This window comes from Euwallacea similis, chromosome 25 (assembly GCF_039881205.1).
Source record: "Euwallacea similis isolate ESF13 chromosome 25, ESF131.1, whole genome shotgun sequence".
Classification (NCBI taxonomy): Eukaryota; Metazoa; Arthropoda; class Insecta; order Coleoptera; family Curculionidae; genus Euwallacea; species Euwallacea similis.
Window position 1 is genome coordinate 1,808,714 of NC_089633.1, and position 21,467 is coordinate 1,830,180.

The 21,467-nt window shown below is 32.6% G+C and overlaps 3 protein-coding genes and 1 pseudogene across 5 annotated transcripts in view; 3 read left to right on the top strand and 1 right to left on the bottom strand.

Annotated features, from left to right (window-relative positions):
* LOC136416896 (trissin receptor-like) overlaps nt 1–21,467 on the top strand; it is a 227,352-nt gene that overhangs the window by 108,263 nt on the left and 97,622 nt on the right. The gene's annotated exons all lie outside the window — the stretch shown is intronic.
* LOC136416911 (uncharacterized) lies at nt 1,515–20,456 on the bottom strand. The gene is made up of 3 exons (XM_066402349.1): nt 20,323–20,456; nt 2,600–2,695; nt 1,515–2,550 (listed from the first exon to the last, which is right to left on the bottom strand). Exons 1-3 carry the CDS (start codon nt 20,408–20,410, stop codon nt 1,856–1,858), a joined length of 879 nt encoding a protein of 292 aa, XP_066258446.1. The 5' UTR covers nt 20,411–20,456; the 3' UTR covers nt 1,515–1,855.
* Nucleotides 14,302–15,482, top strand: LOC136416842 (histone-lysine N-methyltransferase SETMAR-like; annotated as a pseudogene).
* Nucleotides 19,438–21,467, top strand: part of LOC136416917 (UPF0587 protein CG4646) — a 177,647-nt gene continuing 175,617 nt past the window's right edge. Inside the window, exon 1 of the mRNA XM_066402357.1 lies at nt 19,438–19,450. The gene's annotated coding sequence lies outside the window, so the exon portion shown is untranslated. The remainder of the gene's footprint in view (nt 19,451–21,467) is intronic.

Genomic DNA, 21,467 nt, shown 5'->3' on the forward strand with positions numbered 1-21,467 from the left:
TTGAGTGCACCAAAATTAGCCGATGAACTCTTCAGAGACACTGGGAAACAAATCCATCCCCAAACAACACGCCGAACAATAAAAGAAAATGGATACAATGGAAGAGTTGCTAGGAAAAAACCATTTGTCAGTGAAGTCACCCAAAGAAAAAGATTGAATTATGCAAAATAATTTATTTTGAAGCATGATACTTGGTGGAATGACGTTGTTGAGGTTCCTTCGATAAACAAAAACCTCGAAAACAACAATTTGGTTTACGAAAGTGGACTGTATTAAATTTCACTTATATAAATAATGGTAAAGTATTGGTCTAAGTATGAAGTGGGAGTTTGCTTAGTTGGGAAGATTACGAGTTACGTTTACGATCACATGTCTAGAGCGAGCACTGGTCAAAGAGAGCAAAATTACTGCAATCATCCCTTAAGTACTAAACCCGAGGAACTCCAACCAGGGGCGCACCAATACCAGAAGCCCTTACGGGCAATGGTCGCCCCTAAGGTCCAATTTAGAAAGCTTCCTTTGACTAGTAGCGTATTTCCCAGCCATAAAGAGCCCTTCGATATGGCCTGATGGTTACGATGGTCTGGCGCCCAGATGGAATCCTTCAAATACGTATCGATGCCCATGGGCGTAACTTAAGGGATGAAAGTACAAAACAAATTAACTAAGCAAACTACGTCAAGAAACAATAACCTAAAGTCCTTAACAGACGTTATTTTCTGTGATGAAAGTAAAAACAACATTTTTGGGTCCAATGGTCGAAGAATGGTGTGGCGAAAGAAGGGTTAAGAATTTAAAATAACTAATATTAAACCTACTGGTAAATATGGAAATGAAAGCGTTCTTGTATGGGGATGTATTTCCACATTTGGAGTAGGTGAACTAGTTTTTATAGATTCTATAATGGATAAACATTTATATTTGAATATTTTAAAATGTCATTTACGTCAATGTGCCGAGAAAACGAGAATTTCAGATACTTTTAAGTTCTGCCAAGATAATAATCTTAAACTCAAATCACGTTTAGTGCAGGAGTATTTACTTTATAATTGCTTTACAACTGCCATCCCAATCACCGAAGCTCAATCCCATCGAACATCTGTGGGACGAATTAGGCTGACAAACAAGAAAAACTGAAATATCTTTAAAGGAAATGTTAAAACAACGATTAAAACAAGAATGGGATAATTTTCAAACAGATCATTTGAAAAAAATGATCTGCAATATGCCTAAAAGTTTACGGGCCGTTATGGATAACAATGGTTATCCTATAAAATATTAACCAAGAAAATAACTATGTGGTGATTTAGAGAACCAGTAGTGTTCGAATATTAAAGTGACTCATTGCATATATAATTTTTTGAATATTTGTTTGTTGTTTAACAGCAAATTTAATTTTACGAAAACATATATTTACTGTTTAAGAAAACCTTGGTGTATGAATACTTTTTTACTTCTGTTGTACCTGTTTTGCATTAATGCAAAATAAAGATGCACCGGATGTCAGAGGATCAGAACCAAATCTCATAATTTTCTGTTTTAAAAATTTAATATGAAAAGAAACAACAATCCTTACTACAATATAATATCAATTTTCTGGTAACGTTTCATCCAAAATAATTTCCGAGGAAATATGAAATCGAAGCGAAATATTGACCTTTCCACTAAAATAATCTTCTTGGTAAAATTAGCTCTGATATATTTCCTGTAAGGGCCAATATATTAAACTCCTAGTAACTTTGCCAACGAGACTATTTCCATTGGCTAACTTCTCCATTTCCGTGAAAAATATCTTTTTGGAAAGGTTACAAGGGATTTGATTTATTGAGCATATAATACACTAAAAATCCTATATCTAGTGTGCAGATATACGGCTTAGTAGAGCAGAGAAACATATTAAACGTGTAATGGTATTAGTGGATATCAATGTTGCACCATTTGGAGGAGGTCTAGGGGTTCTCTGAGTTGAAGAGCTTCTAGTCGATGGGCCGTGAGTTGAAGAGCTTCTAGTCGATGGGCCGTCAGTTGAAGAGCTTCTAGTCGATGGGCCGTGAGTTGAAGAGGTTCTAGTTGATGAGGTTTGTGTTGAGGAGCTTCCAGTTGTTGTTATTGTACTGAAAGTAATCGTAGTGGAATCAGGCTCATCCGTGGTGGTAACATCAGTTGTAGTAGGTATTTCTGATTCCTCGTCCTCATCATTAATTTCATCATCATTATCATTATATGTTTCAACAATAAATTTTTCAAGCCATGCCTTAATAGAAGTTGTAGATTTAAGTGGATCTAAAGTAGTATAATTTAAATTGTAGTAATAAGAAGGTTCTTCTACAATTAAATAAGAACTCTCCGTCGATACTTTGAGGTTCTTGGAAAATGCTGATGAAGGTGAAACATATTTGGGTTCCACTAGAGCTGCATCAGCTTCTCGAAGAGTTTCTAGATGTATAAATGAGCAGGTTAGTACATCCTGGTACTGGGTTTGGTATATTTGACAAAAATGTGGAACCTGGGAGATATCAAGGCATTTATAGCCAGTTTTAACCATGTCATCTAAAATAATCTATGAGGCTAAGAAATAATTTATGATGGTTATTTTTACCCTCCAAGTACGTTATTTCCAGACATCCTTGCGATTCAGGGGTGAAAATGTCAATATCACAGGAACATCCTATTTGAAGCTCTGCTGTTTGAATTCCTGTAAAATGATAGGGTAAGGTTATATGACGAATAAACTTTTTTTATTTCATGAATATTTCTTTCATGATAATAAATGCGAAGTTACAATTTAACTGCTTTTAGCAAATAGTATGTATAGGATAAAAGGATTCAATGTTTGTACAGGATGTCTTAAACTCGACATCCTCATATCTATTTCATTGAAATGGAAAGTAATATGAAAAAATTAAATTATGGATCTTTAATGGTGTAGGATGACCTCCATTTTGATCTCAAAAAGTTCATTTCTAAAATGTTGGAGTAACGAGTTATGACATCACCAATGATATTTTTCTCATACACATATCCAAATTCTGATAAAATTATATTTATCCTATTTTTCATATAATTTTTTAAAAATAACTTTGTTCGTATGTGTTATAGTTTAAAACTTATAAGCAAAAACGAGTTAAAAATCATTGCAAAAATATATTCAGAAATTATAGAGTAGTATTGATTTATTCCCATATCTAATTATTGAGACCCAGGTTTGCATGGTTTCAAATTGTCATTAGAACGTATCAGAACATATTTTGAAGGGGAAGACAAGTTAAAAATGTATGTTCAAGCAGAAAAAGTATACATACTAATAACACTGTGTTAGTTGCAAAATCCGTCTACCAAGGCACCCGGAAGGAAAACCTAATTCGACTATGCTGAATTCAATGGTGTCAACCATTTTTTTTTAGTCAGTTCTTATTTTTGAGATATTTCAAATTCAAATTTTTGATTCTAAGGACCCAAAAAAACGTTATTTCTCTCATTTTTTAATTATTTATTGAATTTGAATCGATGAAGTTCGATCCAATTAACGTCGTATCGACAAATACAGGGTCTTTAGTAGGTAATACAGGATATTAAAGGAGATCATTCTGAATTGATTTAATCAAACATACCTACATATATACATAAGTGTTACAGTTTTTCTGATAATTAAGATTTAAAAATTTTTAAATTTGACCATGCTTTTCTGCAATTATTGAAGTGCAGAAGTACAACAAGTCCATTTATCACAAAAATGTGCTAAACTTTTTTGTTATATGTATACAAATGGATTCTTAAAATTATTTAAGCCATAAAATCTAAAATGGCTTTGTTACTTATCTGAAACCTCATAAACATAATCTTCCTAGTTTGTAGGATAGCAAAAGGTCAAATTCAAACATGGATTTTATTTGTACGTTTATTAAAATTTCTTACGAACTTCCTTACGCAAGGGTCTTTCAATTCTTATAGAACGTTTCTTAAGAAACATTTTCAAAATTAAAACAAGTAATCTTAATACTTTTAAGTATCCATCAAACGCATTCACCAAAACTTAGGCTAACCATTTATTATTATATTTTAAAATGGTTTCCAGATATTCGAGGTTTTTGATTTTTTATCATTTTTAATCCGGTTTGCATATTGGCATTATACAATGCTTAAATACTATAAAATAATATTTTATTTTTAAATGTAAAGAAAGGAAGTATTCGGGGATTTTTAGTTAATTTTAAAAAATAAAAAAGATTACCAAGAATGTTAAATAAATCATTAATAATTTATTCATTATGTTCAAAGTGATAACCACAAATCTAAGTGATCTATTTTTCATTGCTGTTGTGGTGATACCGAGTTGCATTTCTCGTTTAAGTTGTTGGGCAGCTTAATTCATTCTGGCGATTAAATGGTCTCTATTTTGAATCTCCTGTTCATATACCAGCGATTTCATGCGACCCCATACAAAAAAAATCAACGGGCGTCAAGTCAGGAGACTTGATAGGCCAGAGAATGAGGCCATTTCGCCTAATCTAGTGATTAGGGGACATTTGATTTAGATATTCATACAGCTTTCGTTGGTAACGAGCAGGGCAGTCATCGTGTTTCAAAGATTATCTTTTTGCAAATTCGAGAGTAAATCTTTTAGTAGAACAGGCAGAGTTTTGTGCTGAAAAGCTAAATAGTTTTCCCCATTTAAATTCTGTGCTAATGTGTGCACTCCAATGAAATGATCAGCGATAATTCCGCCTCACACGTTAACATTAAATTTATGTTGAAAAGAAGTCTGTCTTTTCACATGAGGATTGTCATCCTTGTCATGCCAATAATGTAAATTATGGTTATTTATAATATCTTCTTTGGTACATTTTGACTCATCTGTCTAAATAATTTGCTTGAGAAACGTTCTATCTTTCATATCGCAATTCAGCAAAAAACGACAAAATATTAATTTTCGTACTGTATCGTTATGTCCACCGTCGTTTAATGATGTATGTACGTGTTTCTTCTCGGCATTTAAGAGTGACCAGACTTTCCAAATTGAGGTACTGTGTTCCATTGTCTTTTTTTATAATACTAGTTGTTGACTGTGCTGTAAAGACAAGAAAGATTTGCTCTTTTTCTTCAGGTCTATTACGATTGTCTATGGGGTCTAAATTCCGGCGAATTGATCCAGTTTTTTTGATGCGACAATAGGTCCGGCTAAACACGTTTGCATGTAGAGTTCAATAGTTTGGAAGACTTTGTTGGTTGAATTGTCTAGTTGCCTCAGCATTTCCATCAGCTTTTCAATAAGAATAAATAATATCGGTATACTTTTCGTTGCTAAAAAACGTCATTTCGCGTAATTTAAATTTAAAACCTCAAACGTAAAAATGATTGTCCTGAAACATATTAATTAAATAATAACAATTTATTGTGTATATTGTCAAATAGACTTAACAAATGAAAATCAGTTTTAATAATGTCTAATGACATTCTACGATCAAAGCTAAGAAGTCCGTTTACTTTTCTTTATTGTCTTTTCAAAATCAACTAAGAAATCCTCGAATACTTCCTTTCTTTGCATTGGAAAATAAAATATTATTTTATAGCATTACGTATTATTTAATCCGAATATGCAAGTCGTATTAAAAATGATAAAAAAACCAAAAAACCTCGAATATCTGGACATCTATCTTAAGATAATAAATGGCTAGCCTAAGTTTTGGCGAATGTGCTTGGTGAATACTTAAAATAATTAAAATTAATTACTCTAATTATTAAAATGTTCCTTAAGAAATTTTTGATAAAAACTGAAAAACCATTGCGTATAGAAGTTTTTAAGAAATTTGAATGAACATACATCTAAGCGTTGGATTTGACTCTTTGCTGTCCTACAAACTAGGAAAATCATGTTTATGAAGTTCTAGGTAAGTAACAAACCTATTTTAAATTTTATGCCTTAAATAATTTAAGCAATCTATTCATACATAATAAAAAGTTTAGTACATTTTTGTGATAACGGAGTTTGTTGGTCTTCTGCACTTCAATAATTGCAGAAAAGCACGATCAAATTAAAAAATATTAAACACTTAATTATCAAGAAAACTGTAACACTTGGTTAAATCTATTCACAACGGCTTCGTCTAATACCCTATTTGGTATCCCGCACTATCTACGAAATACCCTGTATACATCGAATAGAAACCATTTGAAGAAAAATTCATTCAGTTCACTTTGTTTTAAAGTAAGTTTTCATAATTTAATAACATTCTAATATTAAGGTAGTGAGAAGCAGTGAGCATGTCTTAGTTTACCATTATTGTCAAACTTTATATCTACATATATTTGACAGTTTATGCTATAATAATAGCTTTGAGATTTCTTGTAAAAAGTTGCGTTGTTGAATAGTTTACTGCTCGCATTTTAAACAGCTCATAAAATCAAATATAAAAATATTAAAAATAAATAAATTTATAAATATTAAAAATGGATAAATGTTCTAAACACAATAACTTTTGTTACGTGTGCGGAAAATTTGTAATTATGCCCAGTCGACGTAAGATTGCTGTTGAAATAGATGATTTGTAGTTAAAATATTTTTCGCAAAAGGTTTATAAGTTCGACACCCTCTATTGTTTGTATGACATGTATTTTTAATCTTAATAAACGAGAAAAAACGACGCTTATTCGATCGATTTTCATCGATTGAAACTCAAGAAATGATAAAAAGATAAGAAAAATAACGTTTTATTAGGACCTTGAAGTTAAAAATTTGAATATCAAATACAGTAAAAGTAAAATATAACGACGGCGAGCGGCCGAGTAAAAAGGGTCGATATATCCGATTAAGACTTGTTTCTTTGTGATTAAAGAAACATGAAAAAAGAGACAAATTCATTTTAAAAATTTAAAACTATAACAGATAAATAATAAAACGTAAATAATTTAATATAACTTCTAACTTATTTATATTTATGTAGGTACGGTAAAAACACATTTTTTGTTCAAATGTTCTGTAATTTTTGTTTGTTTTTTGCATCGTTAGTTAAACTAAATCAATTCCATTTTTTTCGCTATGGAACTGATTTCATTCAGAAGCCTTTTGTCGCTGGAATAACTGTATAGCACAAAACTGTTCAGGGTTTTTACAGCTTGTAGGATTTTAAATCTTCACTACCCTCAGGGTCTCCATCACTTTCATCTTGGATTTCTTGAATGGTGAGCATTTCATTTCCAATTGGCTAGTCACATAAAGCACCGTTTGTTTTCAAATAAAGATCAACATTTAAAAAATCAATCCATAATTGATCTGACAATGTAATGTTTTTTATAATAGCAAGTGGCACATCATCTTCTTTTTCAAAATAATTATTTATCCTTCTTGCCACCTCAGCTAAACGAAGAGCGTCACCTTCTCCAAAGTCATTAGCTACAAGTGTTAGTTGTAAACCTGCATGTCTAAAATAATGACAATATGGTTATTTGGGGTGATATTGTGTGATGATTCCATTTTTTAGAAATCATTGGCATCGCATCCAAAAGATTAATAGCACACTCTTTGTTTTGCTGGTTGTTTTCAATAATATTCATTAGCTAGAGCATTCTAAAATGGACTTTTATTGATCTTACGATACCCTGGTCAACCGGCTGCAGAACTGATATGGTATTTGGTGGGAGATATTGAACGTCGATATTCTCTAAATTTTACATTTTTTGGTGCGTTGAACAATTGTCTACCAAGAGGAAACTTTTTCCTTAATTGAGTGTCTTAGTCTCCCAAAATTTTTATAAACAGGCCTAATGTCATCCGAGCTTTTTTATTAAACGTATAGGACACTGGTAACGACTTCGACGAGTAATTCTTAAAACGAGAATTTTTTGATTTTCGAATAACAATCAACCTACGTTTTTCTGATCCTGTTATGTTGGTAGCAACAAAAAGACTCTTTCCTTAGATATTTTTCCACCTGTACGCTTCTTTCCTTGAAATTTCAGTGTTTTGTTCGGAGTCATTTTATAGAAAAGACCTGTCTCATCTGCATTAAAAATCTCGTCATTCTGGTAATTTTTTTCAAATTTCTGGCTACACGCTTTTGAGCCAGTTTTCTGGCACTGCAACTGGTATACTAGCAGCTTCACCACTAATTTTTCCATCCACAATGTCATGTTTTTGTTGGAAGCGTTTAATCCAACATTCTGGGCATTTATGTATATTCAGGGCCTTTATTCATTATTTTAGCAAACTGTTCCGCTTTTGCTTGTAGTATTGGACCACTTACTGCTGATCCTTTACTTTTTTCCTTTTTAAACTGCTTATATAATGCCTGATCAATATCTTCGTGATTGAATAACTTAAGTTTTTCCTTTAGCAACAAATTTTCATTAAACGCATTCTTGATATTGTCTCGGTTCTTCCAAATTGTAGAAATAATCGAATGCGATAAGTGCAACTCATTTTCAATGATATTATTGCTTTTACCTGTTTCAAGTCTGGAAATGATTATACCTTTCTCCTCAATGGATAAAATTTTTCTTTTGTTTTTAAGTCATTTTTTAAATCACAACAAAATTACAATAATGCAAACAAGCTGAATACCTACAATGAACACAGCCTCTAACTTATATAGTTCTCGTTCATAATTCAAGAATTTCCCCGATAATTCCTGTTCTCTCTACACTCTTCTATAAAAAATTAATTTCTTTGAGCCTGATACAAAACGTAAATGAAAATATCGATACAAAAAACTAGATTCTATGAATTAAATTAACAAACCCCTTTGCCGCAGTTTTAATTGCCTAGTTTTGATAAATGGGCCAAAAAAATTGATTTTTTGTATATTTATAGTAATTGCAATATAAAATCGACACTGCCAATATTTAATTGGAAATTTTGCAAAAAGTGGCCGAAACGCATAAAAAGTGCTGTTTTAGCAGCTTTACTACAAAACTCAGAAAAACTACAACCATATATAGGTGTGTCAAGTATATGTACAGTGTGTTTACGGATGACCTTCACTATACTTGTGAAAATTTTTATTTTCAGTTTTTCGAAAAAAAGTATTTCTTCATAATTTCTTTTGCTCGTTGAATAAATACGATTCACGTTGAGAAAATTTGATTTTGATATACAGGGTTCGCAAAAAGTAAAAAAATGTAGCTTTTCCAAATTCAAAATTTTTAATTCAACCTTTTTTGAAGCATGAAAATGAAAGAACTTAGAAGGAGAAATCGAAAAGCCGAATCAAGTTTTTCGATAGAATTTGTGGTTGCTGTGATTTTTAATATTTAAGTTTTTCGATCAGTTGATTTAATTAAACTGCGTATTATTTTAAGAAGTGGGCCACTATCTCATTTTGTGAATAATAATATCAATTTTCAATAGTAAATTTTCCAATGTACGCGTTAATTAAATCAAGGTAAGACCTGAATCGAAAAACTTAAATATTGAAAATCATATCAACCACAAATCCTATCGAAAAACTTTATTCGGCTTTTCGATTTCTTCTTCTAAGCTCTTTCATTTCATTTCATCATTTCATCATTGTGATGCTTCAAAAAAGTTTGATTCAAAAATTTTTAATTTGGAAAAGCTACATTTTTTAATTTTTTGCGAATCCTGTATATCAAAATCAAATTTTCTCAACGTGAATCGTATTTCTTCAACGAGGAAAAGAAATTATGAAGAATTACTTTTTTTCGAAAAACTGAAAATAAAAATTTTTACAAGTATAGTGAAGTTCATCCGTGAGTACACATCATACATATATTAAAAACAAATTTTCTAGGATTTGTCTATAAAGCCGCTAAAGGCATTGCTTTAAAAAAAAAGTCGTTCACTCGTTGAATGACATTTCAAAGAATGCCGGCAATGCCGACTTTATACTACAATTACCATACTATATCCCGTAGCGTTGTTATACCCGGCTAGCAAACCACCAAAAATGTCTTTTTTGCGGGCGTTAAAAGCGACTTTGTAATAGGCAAACTTTTTTACAATTGGGTAAATGCAAATTCAACCAAACATTCGAATTTCGACGTAGTTATTCGCGACTTTCATTGTATTTCGAAAACAAGAGCTAACCTAGAAAAATGGTTAGCATCATGGAATTCAGCGAACTCGAACTAGGTTTTCCCCTCGGGTGCCCTGCTTGACGGAAAAAAGAGTCTCTGGTTCTAGCACAGTGTAATTTATGGAGAAGCAATTAAAAATTCTAGAAGAGCTGTTAGTTTATACCAAGAAAGACATCCTGAACATCAAGTTCCAGATCGAAAAATATTTGCATAATTGGAGGGGATTTTAAGAGAAAATGAAAACGCATATTGTAACCGAAGGGGGAGGGCACTACAGCGAAGAGTTCGGAAGGAAAATAATAAAACTGCAGTATTACAATACTTTAACCAAAATCCGTCCAATTCAATAAGACAAGCAAGTATGGAATTGAACATTGATAAGTTAGATATTCGAGAATTCTGAAGGCGGGCAAATATCACAATTTTAAATTCAAAACCTGGAAAGTTTGTCAGAATTTTTCCTGGATAATACGAGTTAATATTATCACTCAAATAATGGTGAATGAAGGAGTCGACCGAACCTATTCCGTCATATTTTTTGGACGAATAAAAGTTGTTTTCTTAGCAACGTTTTGTCAAATAAATGCAATAAGCATTTTTGAATCACTGAAAATGAACATTTTATTAATGACTTAAAACCAAGGTCGTTTTAGAATCAATGTATGGTGTAGTATCGTTGGCAAACACCTAATAGGGCCTTACCTTTATGAAGGCATATTATACAATGTGTGACATTTAACCTGGAAATAGAAATATCTTGAATACTACATACGATAAAGAAATGTTTAATACTAAAACTTTCATCACTCTGAAGGGGAAATATATTGGTGTTAAAGTTGATTCTCCTCCACTCCCCATGTAGGCGGGGTGACAATTAACTGTTTAATTTCAAATGGCAACCCCCATTTCTTTACAGATTCGGATAATACGACTAAAAATAAGAAAAAGTTGCCTGAAATATTTTTTTCGATTCATGCTAGAAAACACTGTAATTAACGAAATTTAATTCATATCTTAAATGGCAACATCCATTCAAAAGAAAAACTTATGAAACAAAAAAAAATTATATGGTAATAAAATGTGATAAATAAACAATAATGTAAACACATAAAAAAAATCTACTTTTAAATATTCTATTGTTAATGCTGAGTCACGATGGCGTATTTGACGGCGTATGAACTGTCGATATTACTCCAGGACTTAAACTTAGAAGTGTGTCTCAGCACATATGATTTCAACATGACGGTTATCCGGCTCACTATTCTGCGGTGGCACGGGAAGTTCTTAATCGTAATTTGAACGGTTAATGGATTGGTAGATCTGGTCCGGAGAATTGGCCTGCTAGATCTCCAGATCTTACTTCATTGGATTTCTTTTTATGGGGATATTTCAAAGATAATGTTTATAAAGAAATACCAACGATAAGTGAGGACATGATTTTGCGAATTATAAACGCTTGTGCCTATATTTCAGAAGACACACTTCGTAGATATGAAGAGTCCTTTAAAACACGGATAAGTAAGTGCATCAAAATTCGGAGACATTATTTTAAACGTATACTTTAAATAAAAGCTATACGAAAATTCACTGTGTCATTAATTCTAAAGTAGATACCATCAAACCTTTCGGTAAATCATAAGTGAAAGAGAAATTGAATTTCGTTAATTATAGTGTTTTCTAGTATGAATCTAAAAAAATATTTCAGACAACTTTTTCTTATTTTTAGCCGTATTATCTGAATCTGTAAAAAAAATAGGGGTTGCCATTTAAAATTAAAAAGTTACCTTCCACCTCGCCCACATGAGGAGTAGAAGGGAATCAATTTTAGCACTAATACATTTCCCTCTTAGAGTGATTAAAGTTTAATACTAAACATTTCTTTATAGGATGTCTAGTATTCGATATATATCGATATTCCAGGTTAAATGTTACACCCTGTATAGTAAATATTATTTAAATTTTTTTCAAAAACAACTTCTAGTCCTACTTGAAAATCTCTACATTTAAGAAATCTTCTTTTAGGAGCCTCCATTGGTTTCAATACCATGATGCTCTACCTCACAAAACTCGTATTGTGCAGCAATATACTACAATACATATGTACAATAACACGTTCGGACAAAACTAGTTTGGCAGTGGCCAACAAAGTTCCCTGACTTAACTCCCACGGACTTTTTCATGTCGGTATTTCTTAAAAATAAAGTTTTAAAAACCCTTCAAAGAATTTGGAACACTTAAAAGAGAAAATATGAACTGCTTGCAATGAGGTGATGCAAGAAATAATAAGAAAAGCTGCTGATGCGGAAGTTAGGCGAAGACTTTAAATGTACCTTTCAGAAAGGGAAAGTTATATTGAAAATATGTTAAGTTAAATGTAACATTTGTTTTATTTCTTTTTATTACTTAGTTTCAGAAAAACTAGTTATTTGTTTAGTTCTTGTTACAAAATTAAATATTTTTGGAATAATTCCTAAGACGTTTTTGCTTATAACTTTGAAATGATAACCCATAAGAAAAAATTTCTTTAACAAAACCTGTGTGGAAAAATAAGATCAATATAATTTTGTTAGAATTTGGATGTGTTTCTGGGCAAAATATCATTGATAATGTCATAACTCACTACTCCGACATTTTAAAAATGAACTTCTTCAGGTCGAAATGGAGATCATTCAACTCCATTGAAGACCCATAGTTCAAATGTTTGATTTACTTTCCGTTTCCATAAAATAGTTATAGGAGAGTCAGGATTGTGACATAAAATATGTATTTGTGATGTTATCTGATTAACACGTCTTATGTTGAAATTTCTATGAAAACAATTTTTTATTTAGTTCTAGGTAAAGAGTAAAGATAAATAATATTATCGGTCCCGATCACAAAAATAACATTACTTTTAATTCACTTAATATGTATGCTCAATATAATCCCAGCAACAAACGTTTATTGAAAGTTGCTAAGTTTACGTAGTAACTTCAATAATCTATTTGTTTAAAAAAATTTGAAACATAAGTAAAATCTCTATGTACTGTATGTTTGCTTATTTTATTTTTTTATGCAAATGAAGCGCTGCGAAATTTCTTAAAAGCTCTAAGGAAGATATCGTTAAAATATTCAATAGTTTGTCATCATCCAGTCTTGGAAAATCAGTGAAAAGCTATTTCTTAGAAATCTACAACCCCACAGAGTATCCTGAGAGTTTTAGAAATTAATGGTATTTTGACAGACTCTAGAACGCCTTAAAATTTCCTTCAAATATTTTGCCACCATCAGAAACATCTCAGGATATTCAGCAAAATTCGTAGAAAATTCTACGTTTTCTCTACATATTAATAAATCAGAAAAATGTTCGAAGATTTTGAGAAATACTAAGGAATCTTAAATATTCCAGAATTTGCTAGAAACGCATTGAGAAACCTTAAGACTATCGGTTAATATCAAACGCAACTTTTTAAGGATTCTCTGGAAAATTTTGAAGTTCCGCAAAATTCTGCAGAATTTTGATATGACCCAGAATGTCTTAGAAACTGCTTCAGTGGGTACCCTTCAGTAGCCCAGAACGATATGCAAGAATGGTCAAATATACACTCTTGCAATCGAAAAGAAAACTCAGATTTGGCATCTAAAGATGTTCAAGTTGCTCTAGAAAGTTTCTGAAAGTGATAACTAATTTATATTATTCATTTAGATATACATATTTAGTTTAGTATACGATTGAAATTAAGAGTTCCCGAGCGAATTATTAAAAGATTAGAAAGGGAGATAACTTCCTTTTAATTACTACTTACGAATACGTTTTGTTCATATTCGAAATATTCTTTTACAGTAAATAGTCTGTAAAACAACACTTGAATTACTTAAAAAGGTATATGAAACCGTTTGCAATAAAGAAATCTACAATATGTGAATTACACATGCAGAACTATCTATTATCAGATAAAAGATATGGCAGATCACTGTGTCAACATCGTCATGCTTTTTATCATTACAAGGAGGTTGTACACACATTAAATTATTATTAAACCCACTTAAATATTTAATAGGAAATAACTCAAAACAAGATAATTAAAATACGATTAGTGACATTTAGACGAATATACCTGAATGAATGTTCACAAGTACATATATGGAGAATGAGAAGACATATTTAATCTGAAGAAAATGCAGGAAAAAAAGAAAAAGCATACTTTTTGGAAAATAAAAAACACAGCAACAAATTTCGGGTATGCAAAAATTATTAGGTCGTGTAGTATGAAATGAGTAGATTCTCGAAATGCCACATTCAACTGCGAATAACTTCACTCTAAATCTATATTTGGACTTGACTTTTTTATGTGGAAAAGGCACATTCTTCCTCTTTCGATCAGAGTTTAAAGTGTTAAAAATTATTGAAAACTTTTATTTTTATAAAAATTTTTGTGCAGCCATGCAAAATAGTGAAATTCGTGTGTTAATGAAATATGAGTTCCACCGTGGAACCACAACAGCTCAGACGGCTCGCAATATTAATGATGTGTTTGGTACTGAAGTCACTTCACAGCAAACCGTATCTCGTTGGTTCATGAAATTTCGTTCTGGCAATTTTGACCTAACAAATGAACCACGTGGACGACCTGAAACTCAAGTGGATAACGATTATCTGAAAGTGTGGAAGCGTGGTGGAAGCGAATCCACGTCAAAGTGCAAGCGAATTATCGTTAATATTCAGTGTAACCAAAAAAATAATATTGACTCATTTGGCTGAAATTGGTAAGGCGGAAAAGCTGGACAAGTGGGTACCGCATGAGTTGAGCGACATACAGAAAGAACGACGTCTCGAAGCTTGTTCTTTGTTGTGCCGGTATAATAACGATCCATTTTTGAATCGGATTGTTACTTGTGATGAGAAATGGATCCTATATGACAATACCAGACGTTCGTCGCAGTGGTTGGATCAAGATGAACCACCAAAACATTGTACGAAAAAAAATCTTCATCAAAAGAAGCTTATGGTGTCCGTTTGGTGGTCCAACGCAGGTGTCATCCATCACAGCTTCATGAAACCTGGTGAATCGATTACGGCTGATGTCTACTGCCGACAACTGACCGAAATGATGAGGCAACTGACGCCAGCCAAGCAGCCAAGATTAGTCAATCGAAGCGCACCGCTATTGTTGCACGACAACGCTCGGCCACACACCGCACAAGTCACCTTGGCCAAGCTACAGGAGTTGGAATTGGAAACTCTTCGTCATCCACCGTATTCACCCGACTTAGCACCCACTGATTACCACTTCTTTCAAAATTTGGATAACTTCTTGGTAGGGAAAACATTCAACTCCGACGAGGCTGTCAAAGCTGCCTTCCAAAAGTTTATCGACTCCCGGCCTGCAGGCTTTTACAGCAGGGGAATCAATGAACTTCCCGTTAAATGGCAGAAGTGTATTGATAATGGTGGTGCATATTTCGATTGACAATAAAAACATTTCACATGAAAAAAAAATGACTAAAGTTTCAATTCAATTCTACTCATTTCATACTACACGACCTAATATAAAGCATGGAAACAGAGTGGTAAAGCGATGATAGGAATTATCACTTTTTGTATAAAAAAAGCGAAGAAAGATTTGGTGATATAAATGTTATTTAAAATATGACTAACTTTTTTTTATTATAATTACATGTCGTTATTTAAAAAATCTCGCAGTAAATAGCAAACTGTAGCCGTAGGGCGTTGATTAAGCCATTTTCTGTTTATCATCGCACATCTAACAAACTGATAACAGCTTATAAATTTATACAAGACGTGCTTCTGATATTTCAACACTTACTTGAGTTTTTTTAAAGAATTATCCTTTAGAGGAATTAAAACCACGGTTTTCATTGTGTTTTGAGAAACATATGAAAAGATTGTCTATAAGCTTTCAAAATGTATTTAAGTATTTCGTAAAATCTTTTCAATTCACCGATACATATTCGAACACAACTGCCGTCTCATTTTAATCATGCGAAATATTGTTTCCTTCAGCTTACCTTCAACTCATAAAAATATGATTGTATACCATTACTGAGCTCCTTAACAAAGGGCCTTAAGGGAGTAGTCTAGTGTGAACGTCTAAAAATAAGCACGTTTTCAACATTAAAAATATATATATATTGCATATAACTGGGCAAACTTTTTCCCCTGGAAAGATATGAGTTAGAACAGTAGAATTATTTTTTGTATAATTTAAAAATACGTATTTATTTATAAAATTGTTTTCACATCGATCAAAAAATATTAGTTTTTTTGTCGCACGTAATTCCGGTCCTTCTTGATGTCTGAAAGAGAAAATCGAAAGAGATTCTTAATCTGCATCACTGTCGCTATCATTCGTATCGATATTTGTAAATTTCACTGTAAATTAACAAAATGGCTGCGTTTTTTTGTAAAAGTCAAAAGAAAGATACATATTCTTGCGCTATTGTGTATATATGTATTTATGTTTAAAAAATATGTTTCTTTTTGTTGGGCAAAAGTTTAGAAACGCCGTTTTTGTACTGTTTTATCTGCAAATTTTATAAATATACATCAGTTTCAGTACGTATTTTTAACTGTACACTTAATTCTAAATATGGCTATAACAAAACAAGTTTCAGTAGCTATCCGGGAACGAATTATTGAAATGAAAAGCGAGGGTTACTTGTGCGCTTTGATTTCCGAGGTGTTGAAAGTGTCGAAAGGGACAATTTAAAAAAAAAAAAAAAAGAACAGTGCGGTACTGTCACCGATCGTTCTCGTGTTGAACATCTACGTTGCACTAATAGAAAATTCAATAGACGAATTAAAACCAATTCGCAAGCAGATCCTTGCAAGACGGCTTCGGACATTCATGAAGAATTAGTGTTTTCTAACATTAAAAACGTTTCAATAAAGACTGTACAATGACGTCTACGTGATATGGGATTGTTTGGACGCAAACCTATAAAAAAACCACTAATTTCCAAAAAAAGTCGAAAGGCCCATATTATTTTTGCACGTGAAAATTTTTCAGTCACATGGTGAATAGGGTGTCGTGCTATTCAGTGACGAAAGTACATTTAATTTGTTTGGAAATAACAGTAAGGGTAATTGAGACGTCCGATTGGCAAAAGGTAAAATAAAAAGTAACAAACCCCTACCGTGAAACATGGCGGTGGCAACATTATGGTCTGGGGGTGCTTTTCGCGGTTTGGTGTTGGTCCGCTGATTCGTATAACCGACAGGATCGATCGCTTTATTTATAAAAGCATATTGAACGATCACATGTTACCTATGCTGAATATAATATGCCTCTGCAGTGGTGGTATCAACAAGACAAGGATCATAAACACACTTCAAAATTTGTCAAGGATTGGTTCCAGATGAAATCCGTTAACGTCTCGAAATGGTCATCGTAGTCACCGGACTTAAATCCGATTGAATATCTTTGAGATCACTTGAAAACTTAAATTAGGAATCATGCAATTAGGAATAAGGATTATTTATAGAGAGTGTTAAAGCTAGACTAGGGAAAATATTTCGGTGACAATTTGAGAAAAATTGGTTGATTCGATGAACATTAGATGTGTAGCAGTGATCCAATCAAATATTAGTTAGGCAACCAAATATTAATAAATAAAATTATTGTGCTAATAAAATAAGAATTTACTTTAATTGAATTGAAAAATTTAACAGTTTTCAAACTTTTGTCTACCATAAATTCTTCAATTTTTGTACTTTTTGTACCTATTTTCTGTAGTCCATTCCAATTTAGTAAATTCATTGATTTAATGCGTTTCACAATGCTTAATAAATAATCCCATTGATTTAAATTATTGTAAGTTATATAGCGGTAATAATCATTTTTCCGTTTCCTGTTTCCAACTATTTCCAAACTTTTGTCCACGACTGTATATGATCTCCATTTTTTGTAATATCTCTAAAAAAATTCTGGAAAAACTCGAATATTTCCTTAAATAATCCGAATTTTTGATCCGAAAGGAAGAGGCAAATGTTTGGACGTGAATGATCTGATTTGAAAGACCTAAGTGCTTGTGATTTGTTTCGACTCACAGAATCCAAGCGTCTGATAATCCTTCTGATAAGTCAAAATATGGACTTTGTGATATGTGAATGTGACCGCAAAGACAATGATGGATTGGATAATTATGTTCAGACCACCCTGAATTCGCAGTCTCAGAGACGCCGTTTCGTATAAAAATTACCAACAACCTTTTCTAACAATAATACATGTTTATAGATAACACTAATTGACACTATTTGACGAGATAAACAATACCGAGAAACATGAGTATTATTATAACAAAGCTACTATCGAGCCACTATACGGTACAAGTGGTCCAACTAAGTATCCGTGACAAAATTCAGCTGAGATAACATGAGCGATCAGTGGAAAGGATGAGGAATAAGAGTGCTTCCCATCAGTTTTGCATCATCCTTAACAACTGAACCTGAACACTCATAGACGTGTCCCGGCAAGGAGGCCAATAGCAGCTTCTACATAAGCTATCTATCGCGTCAAAGCGTTGCACGTATAGATTATAGATGAATAGTCGATGGGTCTTTCATTGGATCGCTGCAGTTATGCTGGCTTAGCGGAACGTGAATTATACCTAAATTCTAGGTCCGACAAAGGAAATTGTTGGAAATCCCGTACATAAACCAACTCCCATCTGCGGGTGATGGGCGCTAAACTCTAGACATTTCGGGCATATTACCAAACAGATGGTGGTTACCATGGGCGTAACATAAAATCTGAACTTACGCTAAACAACTTAAAACTAATAAATTAAAACACAGGTCTTAACAAATAATACTGTACTATAGGTTTTACTAACGTTGTCTAGGGTTTTATATAATTTATTGATATTAACGGATACACTATTTTGATTTCTGCTCGCGGATAATAGGTTCAGATGAGCCACTCGAAAGAAAGAGGACCCTTTAGATTCGGGGCGCTCTTAAATACTAAATCTAAGGGTAATAAAACAGTGTCGTACCCTGGCTAGAGAGCAATTTTTGAATTATGACACCACCTGCGACGTTATCGTGGCACTAATAACACTTGGCCGGTACTTTCTCATAGATGCCGACAAAGCGCGGCCGCGCTTCTCATCCGCGCCGACAAAGAGTGGTTAGACGTCAATCATCCAATATGAAAATCACATGAATATAACGATTGCAAAACTCTCTTAATTGATATAGAGAGTACTTCTAACGAGAATACTTCTAATCAAGTTGCGACATACATGGGCGTCCTATAGGGGCACGTCAACCCCCTCACAGCTCTTTCATCTTAAATCTAACAGGCTTAACTTAATTAACAATATTAACACTATCATTACGTACAACTCAGAGATTTCCTGATCGTGCCTCGACTTTTTCGTAAAAATAGAGAATTTTCTACATATATACAAAAGGGTTAAAGCTATCTGACTTATGAATCCCACAGTAATACTAAAATCCAAAAATCTGACGGAATATTTACTTTTACTGGCACATTAAGAAGCTGACACCCGTTATTATTGACAATGTCAAAGCTGCAACATTGCGATCAATTTTTTAGTGATTTTCTATGACTTGTCATCTTTGACGGTGTCAATAATAATAAATGTCAATTTCAATAAATGTGCTAGTGAAAGTAAATCTTCCTAAAGTCATGATCATTTTTTTATGGCAAGACAGGTGCTATGGTTGTAAAAGTCTTTTGTTACTAAATACGCCCATAAAATCTCCATTCATTTAGTTGAGAAATTTACATTTTTTTTTTCATTGGCTCCAAAACTGATAATTATTAACGCTAAGAATGCAGAACGTTTGCATGTTTCCATTTATGTTGAGTTCAAATCAAATTCAGTAATATTTTGCTGGCGAATGCAGATCGGAGATACCCTTCATCGGAAGGATCACACATATCACATACCTCACCATTCAGAAAATTCATCATGACGTCACTACTTTAAGACACCTACATAAAAATATACGTGAGTTTCATGAAAATTTATCATTTAAAATAATATCCAGGTCCATATGACTAATTGATAGTCGCTAATTGACTCATTGGCGTGTGCTATTGTGGAGAAAAATTACGTTTAGGACTATGAGTAATTAGTGAGACAAATCCGTATAATTCCGGTCAAAATCTTCTAACGTGTTTATGGGTTTTGACAAGAACTCATAATTTAAAGAAATATTCGAGGGTTTACAGATTTTTTTGAAAACTTGTAAAAATTCCAAGTTTGACTTGGAACATCAGTCAACTGGGTAAATATCTCGATACAATCTTTACCTACCTTTGCAAATATGCAGAAATTCTAGAAGAAAAATTATTTTTAACTTTTTCATCGTTACGGAGATTACACTTTTTCGCAATGTCTTCATTACCGAACATACATATTACTATTCTCAAATGATCTTGTGCCTCTGATATTCAATTGTGCGAGGATAAGACTTAGGTTACAAAATGAGAAAAAATATTTATCTCCACTGATAAAATGGTTATCAATACATTATTAATTTTCATCTCATATTATTATTATTAATACGGCCTTTTTATAATTATTGATTTATAGTTAGTAATTGTTAGATTGGCCTTAAAACAGATTTTTATTTCATTAGGAGAAAACTGCTAATTTTCTTCCCTAGAAACATTTGAGTCGCCGATCTAAGACCCATTAAAAATCACATTATTAATCATTTATCATTTTTAGTAGCCAATTTTTACTAGCAGGATTTTCGTCATCGTGACTATAAAAATGCTACTAAGGGATTAGGCACTGCTAACACCTATTAATGGATTTATTGGGAAATAAGTTAATACTATTCCAATCGGATAAAACTCGACTATTGTGTTTAGTAATAAAAAACTAGGAATAAATGCAATAAAAATTAAATAAAAACAACACAATTACAGCTACATTATTTCAAGTTACACGTACATTTCAAAGCCACTACAGATCTCACACCAACGAACACCATAAAGTAGTACCCAGTACCAAGATGAATAAACTAAGTACATGAACTCTTTGATATTCTTCCTGGATTGTGTGTAAAAGATGTTACCAGCAAAATCACTGTGGTTGGAACCGTCACCAAAGGTAACGACAAGATTTCGATAAAAGCAATTATGGTTGAATGAATGTAAAAAGAGGACGGCGATTTTACAAGGGAAGCGAATGTCGTTGAAAAGTGCGATGATGCTATTGGAGAAGTGACTGTGGTTGGAGCAATGGAAAATGAAGATGACGACGTTACGGGGGAAGTGACTGTGGTTGAAGCAGGCGAAGATCTGGATGGCGATATTAGCAAGGTAATGCTGACGTTATAATCAAAGAAGTTTAATACAGAGTGTCGCTAAGGTTAGTAACAGTATTGTGAGTTGTGCAAAAGGATATATTTCGTTTATCCTTCTAAACAGTTTTTTAAATTTAGCAATATA